Consider the following 27,330-nt stretch of genomic DNA (forward strand, 5'->3'; position numbering starts at 1 on the left):
ACAGACCCTTTTTGTGTAAGCTGGGTCTATCCATTCCAGAGTTTTACTGTGTACATAAATGATTGAAATATTTGGGAGAGGCTGGATAGAGCACATGTAATCTGAACCGTGGTGGAGTGGCCTTTGAGAATCTATGGTTTGGTTTGGTTATGTTGGATCTGACACCTGCTCAGAAGCCTCAAAGGTAGGAGCTATGGTGGGATGTTCCAAGCTGGAACATCCATTGCTGGAGCTGCTTCTGCTCTTTCTTCTGGTTGGAGCAATGACGGGGTGTTCCAGGCATTGTTGGAGTTGCTTCTGCTCTTCCTTCTGGTAGGAGCTATGGTGGGTGTTCCAGGTGTTGCTGGAGCTGCCTTTGCTCTTCCTTCTGGCTGCACACTTCACTCTGCAATCCACCATCAGAGAATCTGCTGGCTTTGACTGGTGGGTATAGGATGGAGGAGAGAGAACCACCCATCCGTCCTGCCTGTTGTTTTCCACTAATAATTTACCACATGTCAAGCAGAGTTCTAAACACTGGATGATAGCAATGAGCTTAGGAAGTGTGCCTTCGCCCTTATAAAGTCTGAAACAGAAAGTAAACATCCACAATGCATGTATCCGAAAGGCCCTTAATACGCTAAAGAACTGCAACCAAGGATGGTGGAGGGGCCATGCCCCTCTGGAGGTCACTTATGTGGGAAACTTGGGGCTAACAAGGATTTAACCCTGTGCTTGGAAAGCAAAGGCTCTGGAAATACAGTACATGCTTACAAAGGAAGGGGGAACAAGATGGTGGAGGAAGGCAAGGCTTTGTAGTCCTGTTCAAATTTTACATTGATTCCAAGGGCAGTAGGAGTCACTTTGAAGTCTTAGAGTGGAGAGTGGCGTGGTTCTAATGAAAGAAAGTCCTTTTCCGTCTTGCAGAGAGCAAATTAATGGTGCTGATGGTAGGAACAGGGAGAGACATCTATAGCAGTAGGCTTGGTAATAGAGAGGACAGCCTGAATGAGTAGAGACGTTGGGCATTGCAATGGTGAGGGAAAAGGGGCATTGCAGAGATGAATCTTTGACTCCACATCTAAGTACTATTTATCAATGTGTTGGCAGTAGCTTGGCTAGGATGGGTTCTGAAGGAACATAATTTTCAGTATGTTGTTTTGGAACATTATCAACTTCATAAAGTGGTTGATATAGTGAGTGCTTTGAGTCTTACACTCACAGGAAAGATCTGAATTAGAGTTAAAAATGTGGGGATCTTCATTGTGTTATTTAAATACAGTGGCAAGACACAATAACATGGTAGAGAAGACTTATAAGGCATGGAGAAGCCTCAGGACTGGGCCCTAAGGAGGATGGATACTCAAGGCAGTTTGGATGAGAATGGGTCCCCTGGGCCCATATATTTAGAAAACTTGGTCCCCACAGTTGGTGGAGCTGTTTGGAGACGATTAGGGGGTGTGGCATTGTTGGAGGAGCCCCTGTGAAGGGCTTTGAGGTTTCAAAACTCACACTATTCCCACTTAACTCTCTACCTCGAGATTGTTGTTTCGGCTACTGCTCCAGCAACACGCCTGCCTGCCTGCCTGCCACCATGCTCCCCACTATGACGGTAGCAAACTCTAACCCACCGGAACCATGAGCCCCAAATTAAGCCTTTTCTTTTATGTTGCCTTTTTCATGGCGGTTTGTCAGGGCAATAAAAAAAAATAACCAAGACACCATCTTCTGGGGGTTGGTTGGACAAGGAAAAGCCAGCAAAGGAAGAGAAACTAGTAAGGAAGGGAAGGAAAATGCAGATGTGGTAGAGGCAGAGGCAGAAGGGTGACAGACTGCGCCCCCTGCTGGTGGAGTAAGAAGGAAAGAGGCCTTTCTAGATTTGACCATCACTGGTGATTGTAATGAGAACAGCTCTCCGAGAGCGTCAGCGCTATGCTGGAGAAAGACAGGAGGGTTGAGGGGAACTTGTAGCATTGGCTTTGATGGGAGCACGGTCCATCACTGATCCTGCAAGAGGGAACTCCCTTCTGGGTTCTTTGAACGCATGCTCACATTGAGCAGCCTACAACAGCTTCCTGATTGTCATACTCTTACTTCTCTGGCTTATCTTCAGATTTGTCGTTTGTTCCTGAAGAATAATGTGCATAGCTGTGCCAAGAAAACAAAGATACGTTTTTCAATAAGATAAGTTTTTTTTCCCCCTTCTCATAAAGCTTATTTTATAGGCGAGGCTTTCAGTAGCTGGTGGTCTGAGCTCGGAGTTAAGGAAAAGCGTGAGAAATATTATACTCGGATTCCAGCCAGCATAGCTTGTTCACTGCTGTTCACAAACCAGTCCAGAGTGTCAGGGCCTTACAGCTGGAGGGCCGATAGTCACTCATTCGTTCGTCCGTTCGTTTGTTCATTTCTTCATTTATTTTGGGAGCCCAGGGTATTGGCCTTTTGTGTGCCTTAAGCCAGTCCTCTTGCCTGAGGAGCACATTGGGCAGTCCTCTTGCCTGAGGAGCACATTGGTCCACGGGTGCACGCCCGTTATCAGACATCGTCTTAGGCTCTTTCCATCAGGGCCTGCTTGCAGAGCTTTCCCAGTGCCACTGAGGCAGAGAATTTAATCTCCACAGTGACCTTCAGTGTTTTGTCTAGAAGTGGCATCTGCCACAGGCCGTCAGACACCGCCACCTCACGAGGGCAGACCTTGAGAGCAGGCAGAATGAGGTGGAGCCAGGAATCAGGAAAACCTCTGTGGGCTGTGCGGGTCACCTCAGCACTCTCTCATTCTTTTACCTAAAATCTTGTCAAGAAAAAAAATCCATTTTGTTATTGTATATTTTCATTTTCCAAGAGCTTTCCTTAAAAATACAAGCAGAATTTTTAAAAAAAAAATTCTTTTTTTTTCTTTTCCTTCGTGGACCTTATTATTTGCTCTCTCCACCACATTCTAAATAGTGAGTGTGTATGCCCTGAGCATAGTGTTCTTGCAGAGGAATGTTTCCTGCCTTGTGGGGCGTCCTGCAGGCATGCTTCCTGTGGCTCAGCCTGCCAGCATCTGTCTCTGGACCTTCTGGATCCTGGAACCCATGGTTAGGCCCAGTGTTGGGTCTGTGAGAAGAGGGCTAGCTGAGGAGTAGAGGACAGACAGGAGACGTGATGACCGGTAGCCCCCCAACCAGAGGGGTCTTGGTCTCCATCCGCCGTTAGTCCTGTCCCTCTGGTCCCCCGTCCCTCCATCCTTCATCCTTCTTCCTGCTCCCTGTCTCTCCCGCTCTGGGGCCAAGCTCTTTCTGAAGAGCAGTGGCACTTCCTGGGACTTTCCCAGATGCAAGGCTGAGAGCAGAGTTAATGTATATCGGGGTGGGGTTAACCTCTACAGCTAGACTGCCTTGAATATGTTGTTTTTTTTTTTTTCAATTGGGAGAACATGAGCCATCTAGTTGCCTCTATCCATGGGGTGGCAGGGGTGGACTGTAGCCTCTTGTAAATGTATTACCCCGTAGGATGGAGAGCTATTGTTGGTGAGTAGTTAATGTTGTCTTTGATCCTGTAGCAGCTATCTTTCCTGCCAGGCTTGGTGCCCACGGACAAAGCAACTCATTCTTAGCTCACTGGTGAAGAGAACAGGACTTTGCCGTTGTTTCATAGGATACTGCGACTTCAAGTCTGGCTTTGAGTAGTGCTCACAGGCTCCCGCCGCCCATTCTGGCTCTGGTCCTCTCTCGGCTTCATGTCCACTGTTCTCCCTCCCGCCTGTTAGAGGACAGCCATACTGGCCACCTTGTTTGGCTTATACACACACATGCCACGCCCACATCACCCTGGCCTGGCCAGTGTATCAGAGACACCGTCATGAACCACAGAGCCCTTCCTAGCCCTTCCTCCCTGTGTCCAGCTTTTCTTTGCTCCCACCCGTGAGCTGGCGTCACGTTTCTTTCTTCCCAGTGGAATGCAGTTTACCCACTGCTGTCCGCTCAGAGCACAGAACAGATGCACATAAATGTTTGACTGAATGAGAACAGCCATGACATGTGATGGACTGTGAAACACGCTTATCGCCAGGAACCTGGCATCACAGGGCCGTTCCTTCCTGCAGCGTTTCTGATAGAGCACCTCCCTGTTATCCTGGTCTTGTCCAGTTAGAACAGACTGGAAACAAAACAAACATTCGCTCCAGTTTTTCTGTGGCATTGCTTTTGTAAGAGCTAGTCTTTAGAAATCATTTTCGTCCTACTCTATAACCAAAGCAGGAAGAGCGCCGCCTCGCTTTAAGAGAAACAAAACGAGACTTTCCTTATGATTCCTGGCAGCATTTGTGTTTCTTGCAGAATGCCCTTCTTCCTGGCTTTACTCTAAATGAGTTCCCAAAGTCTCCCCATACAAGGGTGATAATGAAGATGGTCACTCTACTGACACACCTTGCTGTAAACAGTATGGAATTGTAAAGTGGGAGCCACCACCACCCCTGCTTCACCTGAGTGAGTGGGAATGGTGGAGTGGAGAAGGGAGAAACAGATAATTCTTTCTTAGACCCTCTTTAAGCACTGTGCCTTTTATCTGGCAGTGGTGGTCATGCCGAGGCTACAAGGAAAGATGGAGTTTACTAGGGAAAATGGGAAAGTAATAAAATGTGTCTGGCAGTTTAATGTGTGTGGGGAGGTGGGGTGGAGCACAGTTGTTAGGTCTAGGACCACTCTGGGAAGCAGTACCTAGGAAGGTTTCCCAAGGAGAGCAGCCTGCACAGCAAGGAAGCAAGAATACAGCAGTTCTGCACAGCTAGAACCTGTGATGGGAAAGGAGCCCACATCCAGACTCTATGGGCTGGGTCTGTCCCCGGCAAAGCAGCAAGGAAAGGGCCTGTGTGGGATACGCCCTGGGTCATCTACCTGCCAGGTGCTCAGAGAGCTGCAGGGACATGCAGGTGGAAACTCCAGTAAAGGGTGAGGTCCGCAAGGACGCCAATAGGAAGGAAGAGGAACCTGGACAGTGTGCATTGTGCTTCCTGGAAGCCAGGGAGAAGTGTTGGGGGAGGGGATCTAATGTAGCAGAGCACGGATGGGGACACCAGCCAGTTCTCTCCTCGCCAACCTGGAGCAGGGGATGGAAACAGCACCTTAGGCAGGGTTGGGGAGCCCACTTGCTTACAGTGGAGCCCCGCTTTGTGTGTCAGCCGTCAGGAGTGTTCTGTGGAGCTCACTCAGTGGGGATTTTTGTTCAGTGTGTGCTGGCTTTATAGGCAGCTTTCCTGCCCACTCTGGTGCTTTATCTATCATCAGTAAGGCATCCGATGTTCTATTCAGGACACCCATGAATACGATTCCATTATTCATTCCTGCCTTTTCGTTTCCTTGATTACCACTGATGATAAAAAAAAGGCTGTGTGTGGTTAAAAGTATATTTTTCTGTGTTTAGGAACATTTCAAAGCAATAGACAAAGCCTTTATATCATGCTAGCTCTCAGGGCAAGGATACAGTTTCACTCCTGAGATCTGCATGCACAAATACAAAGGGACACTTTGCACAGCCCAATTTAGAATATAAATCAGAAAGGAATTGATCTTGTACCCTCCCAGCAGGAATTTTGAACTTTGTGATTTGCCATCCTCCTCAGCAGCCCTCTTTTTCCTTCCCCCTGGTGAGCCACCTCCTAGAAGCTGCAGTGTGATGCTGCTTCTGCACCCCTGGGCAGTCCCTGCTAATTGACAGCTGCCCTGCAGCCTGCCACTGCCAGCATGCATCCAAGTCCAGCCTCAAGGACTGCTCACGTTTCTCAGTTGGGGGCTGCAGAGCCGTGGTGCCCCTGGGCTCCTAGATTGTTCCTTAAGTAGCTTGAAACCATCTATCATGGACCCCTTTCTTCTGACTCATCTGGGATATCTATTTTGGAAGTCTGTGTCATCCAAAAGACTCAGAGCAGAGGATCATAGCAGCCTTAGGTTTTTCCAATACCAGATTTACTCACCCCTTCAGATTCTGACCATTTGGGATTTTTGTTTTTGTTGTTGTTGTTTGTTTGTTTTGTTTTAAGACAACTATTTTGTGTATTCTTGCTCCTCGGTATCTCACACTGAGTATGGGTTTTATGTTGACTGTGCAAATAAAATAATGGTTATAGATGCTGTGCTGGGATTATATTTATAGGACATTTGGCAGCGCCATCCATTCAGGGCTACTGTTTATGTATCCTGTTTAATCCTCCCATACTGGAACTCACAGACCCCACTCCCTTTCTCCTCACTAACATCTGGCTGTCTTTAACAATTTGCCCTCTTAAGAAATGAATAACTACCAGCCACAAAAATTTAAGCCACACAGCTTCCCTTCTGCTCTGTAATTGAATGTTCTAGTCAAAGCATTTTTTTGTTATTTATTGTATTTTTCTAATACAATAAATAAGTATGCTGCTATAGTTTTGAGTTAATGAGAATTTAAAATGAATTTCTATATCCTTGTTGGTTTTATGATGCAGGTGCAATCTCTTGCAATAAATTACCAGAGCCAAACAGTTTAAGATCCATAAAGCTCTCTGCCCTGGATTGCTAAAGTAATCGGTCAACAGCAAAACATAAGGAAAATGTCAGATGTTAAATACTTTTATTAGTAGTAAGCTGGGAACTTGTGAACTTAAAAAGTTTATATAATCTTTTACAGCCCTCAGCCAAACCTAATTTTATTATTTTCCAGCAAAGCATTTTGTGGCCAGACTGTAGGCTACTGTGTGCGTGTGGATTTTTAATGAAAGGCCATTTAAAATACTTATTTTTATTGTAGGATCCAGCTGGGATATGCATCTGCATTTATCTAGCCTGTGGTTTCTAAGCACAGACTCTTCTAAGTACCATGCTAAATGCAGAGGCAGGGAGATGCACAGCCTTGGGAAAGGCCCGGAAGGAGCCCCACAGAAGTCTCAGGAGCACCCCTGAAGGAGTGGCCAGGGATTAGCTAATTCCTTGTCGACAGTGGCTTAGAACATGGAGTCTGGGGCCAGAAATCCTCTTAGACCTCAGCCCCATCATTTACAGGACGTGTGGCTTGGGCTGGTTAATTTTTTCACCTGTTTTCTTTTGCTTTTCTCATCTCTTTCCTTCTTCTTTGAGACAGAACCTCACTGTGTAGCTCAGGCTGGTCTGAAAATAACGGTTCTGCTCGCTGAGCTGGGATTGCAGGAGTTCTTGACCACACTTAGGAGGCAAGTTACCTCCTTGTGTCAGAATGGCCCCAGCTACAAAGGAGAGAGTCCAGTCCTTACACTAGTGTGGTACCCTGTAATCACTACAAGGGTGTTCTTCCACAAGTCCAAGTTCGCCAGTGTGCATCTTAATAAAGTTACAAATGAAGCAAACCCTATTGTGAAAACCATAGAGACCAACTGCTTGTTTTGTGGTGTGTTACACTAGTGTGGTACCCTGTAATCACTACAAGGGTGTTCTTCCACAAGTCCAAGTTCGCCAGTGTGCATCTTAATAAAGTTACAAATGAAGCAAACCCTATTGTGAAAACCATAGAGACCAACTGCTTGATTTGTGGTGTGTTACACTAGTGTGGTACCCTGTAATCACTACAAGGGTGTTCTTCCACAAGTCCAAGTTCGCCAGTGTGCATCTTAATAAAGTTACAAATGAAGCAAACCCTATTGTGAAAACCATAGAGACCAACTGCTTGTTTTGTGGTGTGTTTGGGGGGTGACAGAGAACAACTTGCTGGTGTCGGGTTCACTCCCTCCTTGACGTGTGCCTTTGTTAAGTTTCTATTGCTGCGATGAAATACCATGACCAGAAAGGAAGTTGGGGAGGAAAGGGCTGATTCAGCTTACACTTCCATATCGTTGTTCATCACTGAAGAAAGTCAGGACAGGAACTCAAACAGGGGAGGAACCTGAAGGCAGAGGCCACAGACTGACTTGCTCCACATGGCTTCCTCGGGCTGCTTTCTTATAGAACCCAGGACCACCAGCCCAGGGATAGCACCACCCACAATGTGCTGGCACGCCCCCTCCCCCCCATCACAAATCAAAAACTGCCTTACAGGTTTGCCTACAGCCTGATCTTACGAGGCATTTTCTTAACTTAGATTCCTACCTCTCAGATGACTGTGGCTTGTCAGCACAACATGGGTCCCAGGGACTGAACTCAGGATATCAGGCTTGGCAGCAGGACCTTCTGCCTGCAGTGCCATCTGGCCAGCCCCTAGTGTTTGCTTTTGAACATACGGGCGCTGTATTTAATTAGGTTGCGTAGGATGTACTGGTTTGGTCTCCGAGGGTTCCTAACTTCCAGTCCTGGTTTGTTTGTTGTCTTGTGGCCCGGGTGATTTTTTTTTTTTTTTTTTGCACTGTCGGGTAAGGAGGAACTTTCTAACAAGCTCTGAAGTGAAGTGAATGGCCGTGCACTAGCTGAGGTTTCTTTTTATGTAATAGGAATTCTCAAGGGAAGCGTACACCTGCCTGACCTGGAGCTCTGAAGTGTCTCCAGCTGGATGTGGGGGAGGGATTGGTATAATGAGCTACCAGGGGTGTCGGGGTATTCAGTCGTGATTAAGGGATGTGGCATTGGAACCCAGGCTTTGTGGAACAGCTGCTTCCCTAGACAGGAGGGCGGTGAAGCTAGGAAGGATTCATCCAGGGCAAAGGCAGTGTTAGCTTTGGAGGGGATAGAAACAGGTCTGTAATGGGGAGTCACCCACATTAAAAGGGAGGCTTTAGGGACTGGAGAAATGGTTTAGTGGTTAAGGGCACCTTCTGCGCTTCCAGAGGACCTGAGTTTGATTCCCAGCACCCCTCATCAGGTACCTCACAACTGCCTTAACTCCAACTTGCTGGGCAGGAAGCCAGTTCCCTCTTCTGGCTTCTATGCCCCACACATAAACACACCTTAAAATAAAATACATATTTGAAAAGGGAAGCCTGAGAGGTAAATCCGGGAACAGGTGCCCACAGTTTGAACGTAGTAGGAGTCTGTTGGAAGGCCAGGCTGCCATGCCAAGGGGCAGGAATGGTTTGAGCCCCAGGAACGAGCTGACCTAGGCATTTTGTCTTAGAACATTTGTTCAGCATACAATTCCCCTTCTGTTATTCACTTAGCAGATACCGATTGATGGCAAGTGGTCCTAACCCTCTGTGTACAACCCCTGGTCACATGCAGGAGCAGAGGGCACACATGCACGCCATGAGCAGGCAGCCATGGCGTTCTCTATTCTTCAACAGAAGGCGCTTCCTTTGGCTTCTTGCACACGGGGACATCCCTGCACTTAATGAGAATGTCCCCTGGTGTGTTCTCACTGGTCACAGGAGATCACAGCACTTGCCAGGCTTTTTATGCTCCAAACTCTGATGCAGGTGACCCACCAAAGGTACCTCCCTAGGTTCAGATGTGCCTCCAGCACACCCTGCTCTCCTGTGCTGAGTTTGCCTTTTCTATTTCAGGGTTCACACCACAGCGTGCAACAGGAAAAAGCTCATTTTTTTTTTCTAGAAACATATAACCAGGCTTAACTGGGAGCTGCCATCGAGACAGTGAGCGTAGCACACACACATTGTTGGCACTTCCTAATGAAAACAGGCTGGTATATAGGCCACAGCTGTGTGGAGATTCCCGGAAGGAAGTCAAAACCTCCTGTGATGTAATAATGCCCATCCATCCCTGAAACCCCACAGCAGTCTAGCATAGACTGTCTGTGTACTTTCTGTCCACGGATGGCTCTTAAATTCCATCCCGCCCTCCCAAAGTTGAATACAGGAAGGACAGATGGATTCCAACCTTTTAGGGCAGGCTAGTATTTTCAACCTTAGCGCTCACAAACACAAGTATGTACTCCTCGTTAGAATATGGCTTTAAACATGAAGCTACTTGTTGGAACATGGCTTTAAATATGCAGAATTTGAAATTATTTTAAATTTAATTCATTATTTGCTTGGTCTGGTTTCTGTAGCTGAAGTGAAATACCTAAGGCTGGCTTACTAGTAAAGAATAGTTCATTCAGTCCCTGCTTCTTGAAGCGGTGAAGCCCAAGGCCTGACTCTGACGAGGGCTTCCTTGCTATGTCATACTGTGGCAGAGGATGGACAGACAAGACGCAGCAGACAGGTGTCTGCTCAAACCTCTTCAAAGCCAGTAGTCCGCCTCTGATGACCTTATCTAATCCCAGCCTCCCCCTCCCCCTAACCATCACCTTCAGATGCCATCTGCAGAGGAATTTGGGGAATTGACTTTTAATCTTAGCAGTAGTTAAGAGTACTTGCTGCTCTTGCCAGGACCAGAGTCGGGTTCCCAGCCCACATTGGGCGTTCACAACCACCCGTAACTCCAGTTGCACGGGATCCAGTACCCTCCTCTGCCACTACAGCACCTACACACGTGTGCCTGCACAGACATAAATAAAAAGAAAGGAATCTGTGGGGTTTTTTTTAGACAATCAACGTGAGTTGGGAATGCATGACAGTTGCTGAGAAAGTTGGAATGAGTTTCTCTCCGTTCGCTTTTGTTCCATCTGTGAAGTGAATTGTGTCTCTTCTATCTTAAAAATTCTGTTCAGACTTTTACTAGAAGGGAGTAGCAAGATCCAGTGGGATTTTCCTTATTTAAGAATTTGTTTTCCAGCATGGTGGCCCTGGGTGGTCTGGAGCAGGGTGGTCTTCCTAAGGAGACTCATTGTCAAATCGTGGTCACCGTCTCTGTCAGATATGGCTTTTAAAGTGCGTCTGTGAGTCTCCATTGTAAGGGTGTGATGTCAGCACAGCAAGCAAGAGTGAGCATCTCGAACATGGGACACTTGTCCTATGGGTGCCCTAGAGGCTCAGTCACTATGTTGAAAGGAAAGAAATGGTGCTGTCCAGTTCCCAATGGTAGGAACACTGGCAACGTTGGCATAGTTGTCTCTGGTGAAGACATTTACAAACGTGAATAGGTCAGGGTATGGGCAAAGAGGTGACAGGCTGACAGACCATAGTGATGTTTGGCAACTGTCAGCTTTCCCTTGGTGCTGCTCAGGTGAGAGGGTGGAGGACTGTGCTGACCCCTGAGACCTGGAGTGCCGGAATCATCACCGGGCTGATGGGGCCTTTGCTTACCAGAGGCCCCGCATTGTGAGTGTGTCCATCTTTCTCTCATCCTCTCCCAGACTTCCTGGAGTGTCACTGTTACACTACCGTGAGTGTCCAAGAGGAGCAATTTAAGTTTTTCTGAAAATATACAAAAATGTGTAAGTGCAGAAAACTCAGTAGTGTATGTGGAATCTAGTTAGAGTCAGACTTCTTGATCTTTGCCCTTGAGGCTTTGGGCACGATCTGGAGCTGGTATGCTACCTCCTCCAGGGATGGCTGATCTTACCATGTTTGTTGTAGTGGTTGGACGTGGCCTACTTCCACCTGCTGAGCTCATTTGATTTCTGGGTTAGCTTACGAGGGAGCTGACCTTCACACAGGTCCTCTATGGCATAGATGGTCGGAGCCTGGTCCTCCACTGAGCATGCACAAGGAAACCCCATCTTACCACAGGGTGGGGCTCATACTCCTTGCCTCAGCATTAGCTGCTCTCAAAGGACAGGTGGCTCTTACTAAGGGCATCATCTCTGCAAACAAGATTATCTTTTCAACCTTATCCGTCAGTGTCTGCTCTTTCTCTGTCTTATCCTGGTGCTTATGAGCCAGCCTAGGCACCCGAGCAGCTTAACTGCTCCCCAAGGTCTAAATAAGCTGGGTGCTCAGTCCTGGGTCTGGGTGGGCTGGGTGCTCAGTCCTGGCTCTGTGTGAGCTGGGTGCTCAGTCCTGGATCTAGATGAACTGAGTGAAATAGGTACTCAGTCCTGGGTCTGGATGGGCTGGGTGCTCAGTCCTGGGTCTGGATGGGCTGGGTGAAATAGGTATTCAGTCCTGGGTCTAGGTGGGCTGGGTGCTCAGTCCTGGGACCCGGTTCTGGGTCTGGGTGGGCTGGTTGGTCACAAGAGATACACTCAGCTGCTCACTGAGGATGGGCACTTATGGCAGGTGGGCTTTGCGCAGGCTGGCTGTCATGCACAGTGTCAGGGCCCTGGGCCCGAAGAGAAGGCCTGCCTTTTGTCTGTTTCTTTACAACAATGAAGGGCAGAGTCCTCTCCTCAAGCTCCTCAGGATTCCAAAATAATTAAATTTTGAAGGGGGAGAAAAATTAAGGGGAAAAAGCTTTCTTATTCATGGTTTAACTCTGGATTGCCTTGCCATTGTTTTCTGTTTGCATTATCTTTGATGAAAGCTCGTGTGTAAAATAGCTTTCTCGAGACCTAGCCATGCTTCCAAATTACATCTGTCCGTATAGACTCTTGGTGGGACTTAAAATCTACTCAGATAAAAGATGTACACTCACAGGCTGAGTGTGGATCTGTTGGTAACTGTTTTCTGTGCCCCTGGCAGGAAGGTAGAGACAGTGTCATGAGGAGCCGTGTGATAAGCCATTAGTCTAGGGCTACAGGCTTTTCCTGCCCCTCCAGTGGGGAGGGATATAACCATGAATAGAGTTTGTGTAGACGGGTGAGGGAAAGACCAGAGTTCTCACTGATGACTCTTGAAAGAGCAGGGAGAGTCAGACATCCAGGAGGCAGGAGACGGGTAAGCTGTGAGTCTGGGTGACACCAGGTAAGGTCAGTCTGAAGGAAGCCAAAGATAAAATTCAGCTTGAAGAGTAGATCGGGTCATACAGACGGTGTTGTTGGAGACACTGAAGTCTATTTACTTACCCCAGAAAGGGAGAAAGTTCAAAGCTTAAGTGGTGATTGGAAGAGGGCAGTGGTGGAGAGGGAGGTGCGGAACAGAGACAGCTGGGTCAGGTAGAAAGGGAAGAGGGTGCCAGTGTGGAGTGGTGAGAAGGAATGAACGTGAAAGCCTAGGAAGCAGTTACCCTAGATCGACTTGGATGGTGGTCGGGAAGGGTGGGGCAAGGAGATATTTAGGGAATTCACATTAGCAGACGTGCACGGATTCCCATGGAGCAGGAGCCCATCACACACTTTCAGGGCCAGTTAAGCTCATGCGTTGCTAAATTGTGATGAAGTGACTGTGTCTGTCCCACTGCTGGAGAAAAGAAGCCAATGGATGGAGATGAGAATGAAAGGGTTTCAGGAACTAATGACAGTCACAGGGCTGGCCAGGAATCCTAAACTGGACAAGAAAAAAAAAAAAAAAAAAAAAACAAGGAAAGCCGATAGTAAAGAAGGCACAAACCACTGGCTGTCCTAAGAGCCTTAAAAGTGATAGATTGCCTAGGCAAGTTCCAGAAAATGCACCAGTTCTGAAGGTCTGGGGCTCCATGCCGCTTGGAACATAAAATGATTCTTCATAGATGCTTAGCCCCAGCCAAAGAGGATGATAAAAACCCCTGGGATCCACTTGGTGCAGTGTGTGATGGCGTTTGTGAAGGGAGGAATCTGTTGGCTTCTCCTCATCCAGCAAAGTGACCTCGACAGGAAGCCAGTGTGTGATGGGAAATGCCTGGAGTATTTACTTACTTAACTTCTTTTCCTTCCTTCCTTCCTTCCTTCCTTCCTTCCTTCCTTCCTTCCTTCCCTCCCTCCCTCCCTCCCTCCTTCCTTCCTTCCTTCCTTCCATTTTAGTTTTTAGTGTATGTGCTTTACTTGCATGTATACCTCTGTACCTTGAGTGTGCATGGTACCCTCAGAGACTAGAAGAGGTTGTCAGGTCCCCTGGAACTGGAGTTACAGATCACAGCTGTGAGCTACCAGGAATCCACCCAGGTTCTCCGAAAGAGCAGCCAGTGCTTTTAATTGCTGACTGACCCATCTCTCCATCCCTGACTACTTTTAACGAAAGTTTCCAAAATGCTTGCATGGACTTTAGTTTAGGCTCAGTTATTAGTAGAAGAGGAGCGGTGCATGTATTTTAAGGAAGAAATTGCCTTTTTAACAAAGTGTTTGCTTGTCTTTCGACTTTGACAGTTTAAAATACTGTTATTGTATCATCAGAACCATACCAACTTAAACCACAGTTAAGGGTCTTCACTGAAGACATGTGGGGCTTTGTTTGGCTTTCCATAACACTCTAGAAGTATGCTTTGGTCCTAGAGCCAGGTGAGATTAGGGGTGACGGGCCAGCTCTAGGCAGTGGCGGTCTCACAGGATGGAGCAGAAAAGGCTATGGGGGAGCTGAAGTGTCACACTGTGGGGAGCTGAAGTGTCACACTGTGGGGAGCAGGTGAGGGTCTGAAGAGAGAACATTTGTCCACCTGCCTGAGTGACAGCCAAGAGCTTCAGGGAGGGGAAGCTGAGCAGGTACTGGGGACGGTTCATGGAGTTGGGCATAGCTGGAGGGAACACCAGGTTTTGCACAGATGTTTCCATTGTGATGGGGCACAGCTTCTCCTTTGTGCCATAGACGCCATTGCTTCTCAGGTGGCTCCTACTCTCTGATCCTGAGAAGCAATGCCCCTGCCACACAGCTATGTTCCACTAGTGGTACCCAGCATAACTCTACACAAACTGTGCCCTCTGATCAATTCAGAATCTGCCCAGCATCTCCCATGATCCTACACTGCCGGATTTAGTCCGTGTCTCAGCACTGTTTCTTTCAGCAGTCAAAAACAAAGTTGTTGTGTGTTTTTTTATTTTTATCGACAAGTTTTTTTTAAAAAAATTGTTTAAAGCCAGATGAGTACTTGACACTGCCCTAGTTGCTTTTTATTGCTGTGCTGAAGACACCGTGACCAAAAGTGGCTTGGGAGTGGAAGGGTTTATTTGGCATCCACATTGTTTATCTCCGAGGAAGCCAGCATAGTAGCTCAGGACAGAAACTGGGACTGGCTCAGCCTTTCTCTACCATCCAGAACTAGCTTCCTAGCGGTGGCCTCACCCACAGTGAGCTGGGCCTTCCCACACAATCTGCAATGAGGAAAATACCCTGTAGACTTGCATGTGGACAGTCTGATGGAGGCAATTTTTTATTTATTTTGTTTTTTCAATTGAGGTTCCGCTTTCCAGATGACCCTAACTTCTGTCAAGTTAACCAAAAATAATAACAAAAAATATAACCAGGATGCTACTATCCTGTGACACCTGTCCTGCCCACTCCCCTCTCCCTGCTCCCTCTGTTTCCAAGGACTTTGGGGATAGCTTTCTGGTGCAGGGGTGTACCCTAAAAAGCTTTTGATCCGGTAACTCTAAAATAAAAGAGCATATGTTATCTGTCCTCACCTTCCTAATGCTGCCTTAATACATTTTCTCCAACCATAAAAGTCTTGCTGTACTACTTCATAACTAATTTTGCTACTATTATGAATTATGACATAAATATCTGATATGCAACCCCCAAAGGGATTGAGACCCACAGGTTGAGAACCACTGGAAGCTCAATGCCCTCCAGCATGACCAAGGTCAGCAGGATTTTTCCAGCCTAACTGAGCCAGGCCTCTTCCCATTGTCAGTTGGGGTAAAAATACCACGTCTGCTCAAAGAAAAAGCTATTTACGGGGTTCTGTTTATCGCTGCCTGTAGCTTATCACTCAGTCTGCTTATCGTAGGAGCAGCATTTAATGTCCCGTCCTTATCCTTTTCTTTTAATTCTTTATCCCAAAAGTAATGAATATGGAAATGTTGTCTGAACTTATCCTAGATAGCCCAGATTTAGAAAAGGTTTATGAGGCTTAATTACCAACCCTGAGAAAATGGCTTTGTTTAGCCAAGAATAATAGGGTTCCATGATGTCCTTGTCAGCTCGCTCAGCTAATCTTTTTTGTTCTTACTAACATTTGTTTAATAGTTGAACATAGAAAAATGAAGACGTATTGAGTGCCTTGACCTTTGGAGAGGAAGTTGAACATGAAATTTGTCTTCAAGACAGGAAGTCTCCTTAGATTAAATTGATTGGCAGAGTCTGGCTTTCCAGTGCTGAGGGGGTGAGCAGCCGAGGACTGAACGCTCATTCTCTTTGGTGGCTCCGTGAAGGCCCCGAGATGGGAGACTAAAACTGAGGCTAAGGGAAGGTTGCCCAGCTTGCGATGGGTGGAGAGGCTAGAGTCCTCTCCTAGGATCCAGTCCACGCTCTCTGCCCTCACCTGTCTCTGAGGAATGAACCCGGGCCTCGCTGTCCCATGCGCCCTTCGGTAGTACTACATTTCCCCCATGCTGCTGCTGCACACGGTGAACCGAGAATTCAACAACTGTTGTTTTGTTTTGTTTTGTTTTGTTTCACCTTTAAGGTCCTGTGTGTATTTTCCACTTCATGCTGTAGCTAAGACTTCTGCTTTCCTTTATTGTAGGTTTTCTACCCTAGCAAGGACGGCACCAAGATCCCAATGTTTATTGTGCATAAAAAGGGCATCAAGTTGGATGGGTCACATCCTGCTTTCTTATATGGCTATGGAGGCTTCAACATCTCCATAACACCCAACTACAGGTAAGCACGGGACACTTGACGACCTGTACGTGATCTTCTGCACTTGGTGGGGTCTTCTAAATCACATGGTTCTAGCTTGCTTGGTGTTTCACAGAGGGCAGGACTTGTATTTAAGTTCTTGAATTGTTGCTGTTGTTGTTGTTGTTGTTGTTGTTACTTGATGCCCTCAATAGGATAGATTGTTCCAGAAGTAGTTCTGAAGCCTACAGATGCCTGATTGCAAATGATTACCATCATTTGAGGTCTTAAGAGGACACTCCTGTCCTCAGTGCATGTCAGTGGCTAGCACGTCACTACCCTCTCACCTCTTCGGAGGAATGCCTTCACAGCTAATGACTGTATTCTCTCCGCAGAGGCCTAAAATAGGTTGTTAAAACAGCCATAACCACATTTTATGAGTAGGCTATGGCTCCTCCATTTTAAACTGTTCTGTGATTATTTCTCAGATAATGGATGCTTATATGACATATGTTCGTTGCTGTTATTTGTTTAAATAGTTTGTCAGTTGTTTTGCAACCTCAGGATCCCATTCCTAGTATGAAATAGAATTTGCCTTGAGTATTTTTAATGAAAGGAGTTTGTATTTGGAGCAGCAGTGTGAATAGTGCCTCATTTGAAGTCTGGTTCCTGATTGGCCCAGGATCCTTTCCATTTGTGAGGAGATTTGTGGACCAATGATGGCTGGGACCCACTCATTCACACCCATAGCCAGCTGCCCTAAACCTGACTGCGCGAACGCTCGTGCCTTGCTGTGGACGTCCAGTAACTGAAACTGCTCATTATGTTAGATTTAACGAAGCTAAAAAGATGGCCCCTGCCCTCAGAATCTTTTACATGAGACTGAACTACACTGAGGAGGTGGTTGTTTGCCTTGGTTGGCAGGACAAGGGACCTCTTGTATAAAATCATCGCACAGAGCAGTGTTCAATGCTGCGGGTTCCAGTAGAGTGCCGTGGTGGTGGCACAGCCTGGATTTAGGCTGAAAGTTGCAGTCTGTCCGCCTGGAACCCTTCCCTGGGCTGCCATCTCCTATCTCAGCCCTATCTCAGTGGTCCAATCACAGGCCACGTTGATTCAGAGACAGTTATCTGGAAACTCAAGCTAGTCGGTGTCTATTAGATTAGCCTAACTCTGGCATTGTTTGCCACTCTTTATATAGCATTTCCAGTGAGAATGCTGTTTACGTCAGGGATGGTGACACATGGTTCATCCCGGGATAACAGGGCACATGCACACTGTTCCACATCCCCTTCACCCCGGCGGTCCCTGAGTGGGTCTACCGTGTCTAACGCTAGCAGTCTCTCCATGTGTACAGTGAGTTCATTTTAGACCTCTAGGCTAGGAATCAAGAGAGGCTCTCCAGGCCATTTCATCCCTGTAGTGGATGTCATGGTTTCAAGAGAGAAACTGTCAGGGATGCCTGAAAATGTAAAGGACCAAATCATGAAGTCATTTAGGCGAATTGGTCATGATTATTCTAATTGTATCTACCTCACTCTGACTCCCTTTCATCTCCTTTGTGGCCCCACCCTCACCCCTCACAAAAGGAAGAAGGAGAACATCAGAAATAGTGTTGAAAACAAAATAATTATAACGGAAAGATATCCCTGTACCTTTAGGGTCAGAGTAAAAAAAAAAAAAGAAGAAACAAACCCAAGGTTTCAAAAGGGATAGTATTTTTTTCTGGACACTCTGTGCTATAGTGTCTTATCTCAAGCCTCGAGGCTTGTTCTTCTCCCGTTCTGTATGATCTCCATCCTTGCACATCCTGTTTTGTCTAATTGCCATCTAAGTTTCCTAAGACACAGAGAGGTGCAGTTAAAGTCCACGAGAGGCGCTTGCTTTATCCAAGTCGAGCCGTTTAGACACAGTGTTACCTATTGACGGGTCCACTGTCGGGAGGGGCTGGGAGTCACCTGGCCCGATGCTTCTGTTTGCCATGGTAGTCATTACCAAGGTAGATCCGTGTGAAATGGGGGTCTCTGATTGTTTCTGTGTACTGTCTGTACTATGAATCTCACAGTGGATCATTTGCCAGTGCAGAAGAATGAAAGGTACTGTTTATGAACATGTGTGTGCTTTGCAGGCAAGTAGTAATCAGAAGTTATACGTTTACCGCTTTAATCAAGTAATATAAAAATATTGGACCTCTATTTGGATGCTGTATTGCATGGAGAGTTCTTAGGATATAATTTTACTTAGAGGTGGGGGGAAGAGTCTTGGTGCTTGTTGGGCAGTTGCTGGAAGATTAAACTGTCTTCACTGTTCCTCAGCGTGTCCAGGCTCATTTTTGTGAGACACATGGGCGGCGTCCTCGCAGTGGCTAACATCAGAGGCGGTGGCGAATATGGAGAGACGTGGCATAAAGGTGGGGTGTTTTCTCTGCAGAACCGAGTCTGACCTGACTAGGTCATGCTGATCTTCCTGTTGGAAAGAGCTGGGGTAGAGAGAACTGAGGGCTTTTTGGCAGGATGAAAGCCCTTTTCAGACTCATTGCACAAACCGTTCTTCCAGTAAAAACATCTCTTCATATGTTGTTTTCCTTGGTAGTATAGGATAATGAAGCACAATTTTTCAGACATCATCCTCATAAAACATAATGGAATTTTGTTTTTCAGCAACACCTGAGGTAGTGTGGGAGATTGTGGGGGCTTCTGGTGTCTAGTTCACCTCCTGAAGGCCTTGCTTTTCAGTTTGGCATTATCTGGTTATCTCAGAAGAGGTCATAAAGCAGGCCAGTTTCTGCTAGGAGAACGAAACAGCCCTGTGACGGGACTGCTTTCATGTGTGGCTACCAGCATGTCCTAGCATTGTGCTGGGAAGGCCGAGTAGCCTTTGGACACCAGAATTTAGCCTTTTTCTTCTCTGGTTTTCTGTATCTGTTTGCTGGCCCCATGGAGCTCTTGGACTAGTCCAGCTTTATCCTAGAGGTCCAGGTTGGGATTGTTACTGATAGTCATTTGTTTAAATCCCTGCCTCTTCCTTCTCTCTGGAGCCTCTCACGCCTTGTCCAGACTCTGTGCAACCAGAATTATTCTTCACTTGTTATTTCCTTATGATGGAGAACAAAAGGCAACTCTCCCTCCAGCCTCACACTTCCCAAACTCTGCCAGCATTTACAATACGGCCGAGAGGTCGCTAGGGGACAGGCATCTCCTTTCACTGCAGGAACATCTGAGACCATTCTTCTTCACCCTCCAAGGCCTGGTTCCCCACATCAGTCAGCAACAAGAGTGAACCTATAAAACGATTGTTCTATGTGCCTAGTAGGTCCTGAGATGCTGCAGAGCAAGGCCTGACCCTGGAGTCAGCACATCTTCCCAGGCTCCCTGGCAATATTACAGCACAATTGGTTACTCCTACCGCACCCAGTTGTCACTGGATTTGAAACAACACAGGAGTGACTGTGTGATTTTTGACTTGATAGTAGGTGGATCACAGTTAAAAGATGGTTGAAAAAAAAGAAAAAAATGTATACATAGCATAAATTTGACATACATCTCAAAGTCATAGGCTAAGAGTAGCCCCTTCCACGCATCTAATTCATATACACACATGTCCTGGCCACAGTCTGTGATCCTGAGGCCAGCTTCAACTTCCAGATTTTCCCTCTGGGAGAATAGACCCTGTGGTCTAAAAGACAGGATGCGTTTGCCCTGGTTTGCTTCTACGCACATCCATTAATTAGACCAACTTTTGTCCAAAGCCTTGGGAGTAGACAAGTTGGAGCTTGACTACAGCCAGATTACTTTCTGACTGCTTCAAAAAGCTAATAAAAGGACCAGAAGGGGACCTTTTCCAGTTATAGCCTGGTATGCAGAACACTGATATGTCTAATTCTCATTCTGCTCCTTGAGCTTAAAATGTAATGCACTTTTAAAAATAGGCATATACACCACATGGTATTGTTCCTGGAAACCAAGTCATCCTAGCTGTTCTAATTCACCGGTAATTGCTTATTAAAATCTTAATAACATTTGTTTTGATGTGAAAAAATTCTTTCAGTAGCACTGCTTCATGTTTAATTGAATTTCTGCACAAGTGGTTAATCTTGAATATCTAATTAGATCTGGTCTGCTCTTTGTTCGTTCTGAGGCAGTTACTTCAGACATCTTTGAGGCCTTCACCTGTACCTTCCCCCTGAGGGCTCTCTTGGTTTGGAACATGGGAAGGGTGATAGGTGAAGATGCGCCATGAGTCCCTGGGGGGGCACGTGACAGTCGGGCGTCCCCAGTGTGCTCTGCTGCTGCGCCCCCTAAACTCAGCTTTCCCTTTAAATTAGCGCTGAGCACAACACTGCAGAGGGAGGGTGGTTCTCCAGGGCAGGAAGCAGGTACGGCCCTTGCCACTAGCTCTGGAGGTGTGTGCTAGGTGGAGCTCAGAGGGCTGGCAGGCATGGGCATTCTTGGTCCATTTCTCATCCAGTTTCTTTCCAATGCCCTCTTTCACCGAGCAGATCATCTTTTGCTCTTTGGGGCTCTTGCCTTATAAATTGTATAGTTTGTTAATCAAACACAAATTCACTATATGGACCTGCAATGTGGAAATGCTGAGATTTCCATAGTCCGTAAGATTTAAATTGAGGCATTTCTATTAATGTGCCTTATGCAGCCATTGTTGACATTGGTCAGCGGTGGAAACCTCCAAATAGCTCAGACTTGCTTTCTGTGCTGTTTTTAATTGTCTCTCACTTTACAGGTGGTATCCTGGCCAACAAACAAAACTGTTTCGATGACTTTCAGTGTGCTGCCGAGTATCTCGTTAAAGAAGGCTACACGTCCCCCAAGAGGCTTACCATCAACGGAGGCTCCAATGGCGGCCTCTTAGTGGGTGAGAGCTGCGTTTATTCTTTCCGTCACGAGCTGCCCCCGTTAGGGCTTTCCCCCAGCTCCATTTTACCCGGAGGCTCACTGATGGGAATGGTGCAGAGACAGAAGAACTTAGTTGCGTTTGAGCATCGCCTGCCCTGACTGCTCTACTCTTTATGGGCTAAAGCCACGTAGCCGCCCCCAGCTGAACCTGATCATCCCCTGATGATGCCACTCAGGCCTAGTAAGATGTGAGCCTCGTGGAACGTTTGTTCAGACCTATGCTGTGTGAAGCCAAATGCCGTGGACATACAGGGGGTACACACGAGGAACCTGTTAGTAATGCAGAAGTGGAGGGAGTGGTTGGGATGAATACTGACACCTGCTGAACACCTTGTGAGGCAGATGTGCTGTGACTGTCCACATCTACAGAACACTGAGGATTAGATAGCCCCCTCCTGTCACATCACTGGGTTAGGCCTGGCACTTTTCTAAGTTGGTGGTTAGTGAAATTTTACTCTTTGCTCCCTCGGCAGCACTTGGCATACTCATGAGCATGCGCCCGGCAGGCTGACTCCAGGGGGGTCTGAGGTGTTTAATGTTGTTACATGTGCAGGCGGCACAGCACATAACCGTTTTCCACCCACTGTTCTTGGGCGTTGAGGGTTGAATGTTCATTTATCTTTGAAACACGTGGAGCATGTCCAAACATGAATTTCTATACTTACGCTTTCCCAAACAGAGCACCATCTTTAGCCAAATGTTTTCTAGCTGGTGATAGTGAAGTGATGCGTGAGCTGCGTAAATCCCAGGCACTGCTAAAGAAGTGCACAGCTGGCTCGTGAATGTCAAACTGCAGTTGTCCAGAATAATTCATTTCAGTTTGGCAAGGGTGAGGCTGAGAGAGGTGGCTCGGCTCTTAAGAGCACTTCCTGATCTTCTAGAAGGCCCACGTTGGATTCTTACGACTCACATGGGGCAGCTCACAAATTTTCTTAGTTGTCAAGAAATGCCATGCATGTCTTTAGGTGTCAGGCATAGATGGGTGAGCAAGACAGAGCTTTGCTTCTGTTCAGATGAGTCAGACACATACCAAGGCCTGCAGGCTAACACGGACGATTTAGGTGAGAGGTTCTGGAGGCTCATGTCCTCGTGGATTCAGGTAGGTGTCCCAAAGCCAAACCAGAAAGGACAGACTTTGAATGCAGCCTGAGTTCTCTCTCTGCTCTGGGAAGCAGGAAGCTTTGGGAGCCTTGAACCGATGGGGAGAAGGTAAGGGCCGAGAAGCTGAGCAGGTGAGAGTCCTCACTGGCTTGGACCAAGATGTGGCCCTGGAAGATAAGTAGTCAGAGTCTGAATAGATAGAAATAAGAGGGCCAACAGAACTACGGGTGAGACCACGCTTAGCGGGAAAGAACATTGTAAAGGCCATGTGATCTGTGTCATACTCTACTGGTTTGCCACTAACTCTGCTATAGTTTTGCTTTGTCCCTCTTAAGCCAAGTCCTTTGAGAAATCCACAAAGACAGAGCCGCAGCGAGATGATGGGATGCTCGTTTGGCTACCACATCAAGATGATGGGATGCTCGTTCTGGGCCTGCACATTCCTAACCTCCAAGAGGATCTGGGCTTCTAAGGGGATGGCTCAGACTTCTGTGCTATTTATTACATGTGACCTAATTAGAATAGGCTGTGAACTATGGATTTTGCCAGAGGCAGGAATAGTCTAGATCTTTTGACTGACCCCAAGTCATGTGGCCTTGGAGGGCTTCCAACCAGCCTCGCTGGCTGCTGTTGGGCACCGGCTCCACTTCATGGCACCCGACCTTTAGCAACAGTGATTGCCGTGCTTTGTTAACAGCTCACTCAGGTCTCTTGCCCACTACATCTGGTTTTATTACCTAGAAATATTCTATTTTATTACTTGGCAAATATTCAGTAGATTTTTCTGCTAAAAGGCAACAACAAAACATCTGAAACCAGGATAGACTGTGCCAGCGCTGGTTGGAGCTGCATTTCAGCCCCTCTTCTGCACTGAACTGGTCCTAAGATCTGAACAAGTCCCTCCCATCCCCATCACCCGTGAAAGCAAGTTGGCTCGGAGAAGCGCCAGCCAGTAACGTAGCAGGTCATCTCCACTGTTACTGGGGAGGAAATGCTCCAATACTGGGAAGACCCCGCCTTCTCCCTTGGGCTGCTTGGAGATTCATGCCTGAATCATTTATGAAAACTTCTGCCTGTGTTCCAGGGATGAAACAACCAGCGTCCTGAAGATATGAAGCACTGGCTTCATCTAGATGTTTAATTATGAACACTTCCCTCTTTTTGTCTCTTGGTTCTTAGCTGTTTGTGCAAATCAACGTCCAGACCTCTTCGGCTGTGTTATTGCCCAGGTTGGAGTGATGGACATGTTGAAGTTCCACAAGTTTACCATTGGTCATGCCTGGACCACTGATTATGGGTGCTCAGACAGCAAGCAACACTTCGAATGGCTTCTCAAGTATGTCTTCCTTAATGTTTGCCTATATACTGTTCAAAATCTGCTATCTTAATCGTGACTATTGTCAACCGGATTAGCATTTGGTGTTTTGACTGCATGTAATTTACTGCAGTGTCACGGAGATGGTGGCGCCCTCCTGTCTTCCTGAGTTTTGTCTGTCTGCGGTGTTGGGGATTGAGTCCAGGTCCTTGCAGATACTAGAGAAGCGTTCTACTGCTGAGTCACAGCTAAACCCCCAGATTTACTGTTTTCATAAAGATGGCTATTTAAGATTCCTGTCAAACACTAATGTAGGTCGTGCTATGAAGAAGGGATTTTTCAGGTGGCAAGAGGGTCCTCTGGAACCTGAGATTCACTGTGATTCATAGCCATGAGGAAATGGAGACCTCAGCCCCGTAGCTGTGGGAGACTGAGTTCTGCTCAGAAGCGGCGGCTGTCATTCTTTCCCAGTGTTCCCAGGAGAAGAGCTGACCGCTCACACCTTGCCTGCTCTGAGACACTGGGAGCAGAGAGCTGAGCTGAGCAGTCCACGGTGCTGATGGCGGAAGAGGGGCATGAGTCTCCTGTTCTGTGCCAGTAGCCTTTGTTACTGGAGTTCAGATAGAATGGTCTAAAACTGTATATCAGTAGAGACATTGCCTTTCTTAAGAACGTAGAACACAGTTAGACCATTTTTATGCTCAGTGTCCCCACAAATATTTGGAATTAGAGGCATTAGTTTATACACTTCTTTTATTCATGACCCTCAGCAGCTTTGAGGGCAGCAGTGAGTAAGAGAGACGTCTTCCTCCTCTCTGGCTCTTCACGGCCCACGTGGAACATTCGCAGATTACTTAGCGGCTCTGTTTAGGAATTCCCTCAGGCTGTACAAGAAACTCGTTTCTCATCGCAGTCTTCTCAGAAAAATCATAATTTCTGATTCAAAACATTTTTTAATTTGTCATGTTTTTTTTTTTGTAACTAGCTTCCCTCCTTGGAACTTCATCTGAAGTGTCTTATTCAATGCTTTGAAACAACATTTTATCCTCAAAGGGGAGAAGGCTAAATGAATACTGTGGTCACTCCCCGGTGTTCACTGGTGTAACTGTGTCCAGAGGAGTCATAATTCAGATGAAGTGCAGATGAGCACCTGGAGGCTCAAGACCTTTAACATGATGAACTCTGAATTGGATGTCCAAGTGCTCCACAGCACCCGATGGTGGCGCAAGCCTTTAATCTCAGCACTCGGGAGGCAGAGGCAGGGGGATCTCTGTGAGCTCAAGGCCAGCCTGGTTTACGAGAGCTAGTTCCAGGACAGGCTCCAAAGCTAAAGGGGAGGAAGGTTCTAGAAGAATTTATGGCACTCCTACTTAATATTTCAGTGTTCTGATGCTGCTCATTCAAGACTGAACCTTCCTTTCCCCTGCAGCTAGAGAGTGAGCACACAGCTCAGCCCTGCACATCAGCTGGAGAGGGCCATGCAGGGGCTCCTGTAACTTAACGGGGAATTATTCTCCCACAAAACTTATTTGAATTTTAATAGGCAGGGTTTTCACGCTGTGCGGAGAGCTAACGCATATGCAGGGGTTGCTTAGACGGACCCACTGCCTTCCAACACCTTACAGCCTCAGGCTGCTTGACTTCATGTGATAAGCTAAGCAGAATTTATGCTGTTTCCATACTTTACACTTTCAGTCTGTTCTGAAACAAATTATTATATCCATTAGTGTGAAACTGTGAAAACCGAGACATTAATAATGGGTAAAATGTAAAGAAAAGATATTAGATGTTCCTTTCATTAAACTGTTAGCAATCGTCCTATAACTCAACTCTTTTTGTTTTTCTTAAAGCCCTTCTTCATGAACTCACCAGTTCACCTCACCTTCTGCTTTAGAAGTGTCTTCTTCTGCTTTCCCTCCATTGGCCAAATGCAGTACCTTGGGGCCAGGTCTTCTCAGGGTGCAGGTTAGCAGCCAGTCCCAGAGAATAGGGGTGTCCTTCCTAAAGCAGCAGCCTTTCCCCCGGGGTACAAGCATTAGATCCGCTAAAGGACAGACACATGGCAGGTTCCAGGTCCTTCTGCCAAGAGATAAACAATGCAGAGATGGTAAACTCGAAACAGTTCTGTTATTTCAGCAGCCCCGTGACTTCCTTTTTTATTCACCCTTCAAGGTTAGAGCTAAGTAAAGTGACCCAGCTCCCCAGTTTTCAGTAGCCCTTGACAGTTCTGGCCTAAATGATTCCAGCCCTCCTTGGCAGTGGTCAGGCTGGTGAAGCACGTCTGTCCTCTTGTCTGTGGTAGCTCTGCTCTTGGTGTCGGTTTTCACGGAAGTTCCCCTGCCTTACAGATACTCACCACTGCATAACGTGAAGCTTCCGGAGGCGGACGACATCCAGTACCCTTCCATGCTTCTCCTCACGGCTGACCACGACGACCGGGTGGTCCCGCTGCACTCCCTGAAGTTCATCGCCACGCTTCAATACATTGTGGGCCGCAGCCGGAAGCAGAGCAACCCCTTGCTGATCCACGTGGACACCAAGGCTGGCCACGGGGCCGGGAAACCCACCGCCAAAGTGATAGAAGAAGTTTCCGACATGTTTGCGTTCATTGCGCGGTGCCTGAACATCGAGTGGATTCAGTAAATGGGATTTCCGGCTCCTCCCAACAGCCGCAGGAAACCTCAAGGGCTTTCTCACCATCCTGACCAAGAAACCACTGGGCAGAACGCTGCCCGTGTGAGCACTGTGCCTCCGCTCACAGACAGCAACTGAGCAGAACTGCCGTGGGGATTTTATCTTTTCTAGGCTTCTCCTTTATAGCAAGCCCTTGATGTTTCGTTCCTTTAGTTCTTTTCCCACTTTATCAAGGCACATATTTTAAAAGGGGGGAGAAGGGGGCATGTTTGGATAAGAAACTAAATGGCGATGCACATGATGTGAATATTATTAGACCCCTGGACTGATAAGGGTCGTAGTTGGGCATACTCATATATAATAATGAAGTTGCTTCTCTAACCATAGCATATATCCTTAAATAAATGGGAGACCTCGAGGGAGACTCCACTGCAATACTAATAAATGCTATTTAAGAGTGGAGGCTTTAGTTTTGGTTCCTTTGCAACGAGAGGCAGCCCTCAAAAAGCGGATGACTATCACAATGAAGACTAACCTTCAGGTTAGTTTCCGAATACTTAGCATATTAGTACCACCCAAAAGAGGCTGATCATCCACCTCATCTCACTTCGAGGGATGCAGCTAAGGGAGATATGCCATCTCCACTGTTACTACTCAGGTAAAGATCTGATTGAGATTTTTCATTTTGGATGCTTCTATTTTTAAAGACCTCTGGACTGGGGTTCAGTAGATGGCTCTGTAGGCAAGGTGCTCGCTGGGAAAGCCCAAGGACCTGCTGAGTTTGAGTAACAGCACCTAGGTAAAATGCTGGGCAAGGCTCCGTGTGCCTGTGACCCCAGCCGTGGGGGCAGCAATAGGCAGATCTTTAACATCCAGTGGCCATCCAAGTGAGCCAAAATGGTGAGCTTCTGTTGCACTGAGAGATGGTGCCAGAGAAAGGCAGTGGTCATCCTCAGGCCTCCGAGGGCACACCTGCACACTCACATGCTTGCACCACACACAAAGACCACAGGCATACCCAAACAAAGGAAACTGTGAACTGGAGAAATTAAAATCCTTCACCGATT

The 27,330-nt window shown here is 47.0% G+C and overlaps 1 protein-coding gene across 1 annotated transcript in view; it reads left to right on the forward strand.

Moving 5' to 3' along the window:
- Nucleotides 1-26,723, forward strand: part of Prep (prolyl endopeptidase) — a 107,117-nt gene extending 80,394 nt beyond the window's left edge. Inside the window, exons 11-15 of the mRNA XM_050123948.1 lie at nucleotides 16,206-16,342; nucleotides 18,616-18,710; nucleotides 21,041-21,172; nucleotides 23,494-23,650; nucleotides 25,978-26,723. Of these exons, the coding sequence (XP_049979905.1) occupies nucleotides 16,206-16,342; nucleotides 18,616-18,710; nucleotides 21,041-21,172; nucleotides 23,494-23,650; nucleotides 25,978-26,272 (816 nt within the window). The 3' untranslated portion in view covers nucleotides 26,273-26,723. The remainder of the gene's footprint in view (nucleotides 1-16,205; nucleotides 16,343-18,615; nucleotides 18,711-21,040; nucleotides 21,173-23,493; nucleotides 23,651-25,977) is intronic.
- The last annotated feature ends 607 nt before the right edge of the window (nucleotides 26,724-27,330 follow it).

Source organism: Alexandromys fortis, unplaced genomic scaffold (assembly GCF_014885135.2).
Source record: "Alexandromys fortis isolate MF-2015 unplaced genomic scaffold, M_Fortis_MF-2015_v1.1 scaffold_211, whole genome shotgun sequence".
Lineage (NCBI taxonomy): Eukaryota > Metazoa > Chordata > Mammalia > Rodentia > Cricetidae > Alexandromys > Alexandromys fortis.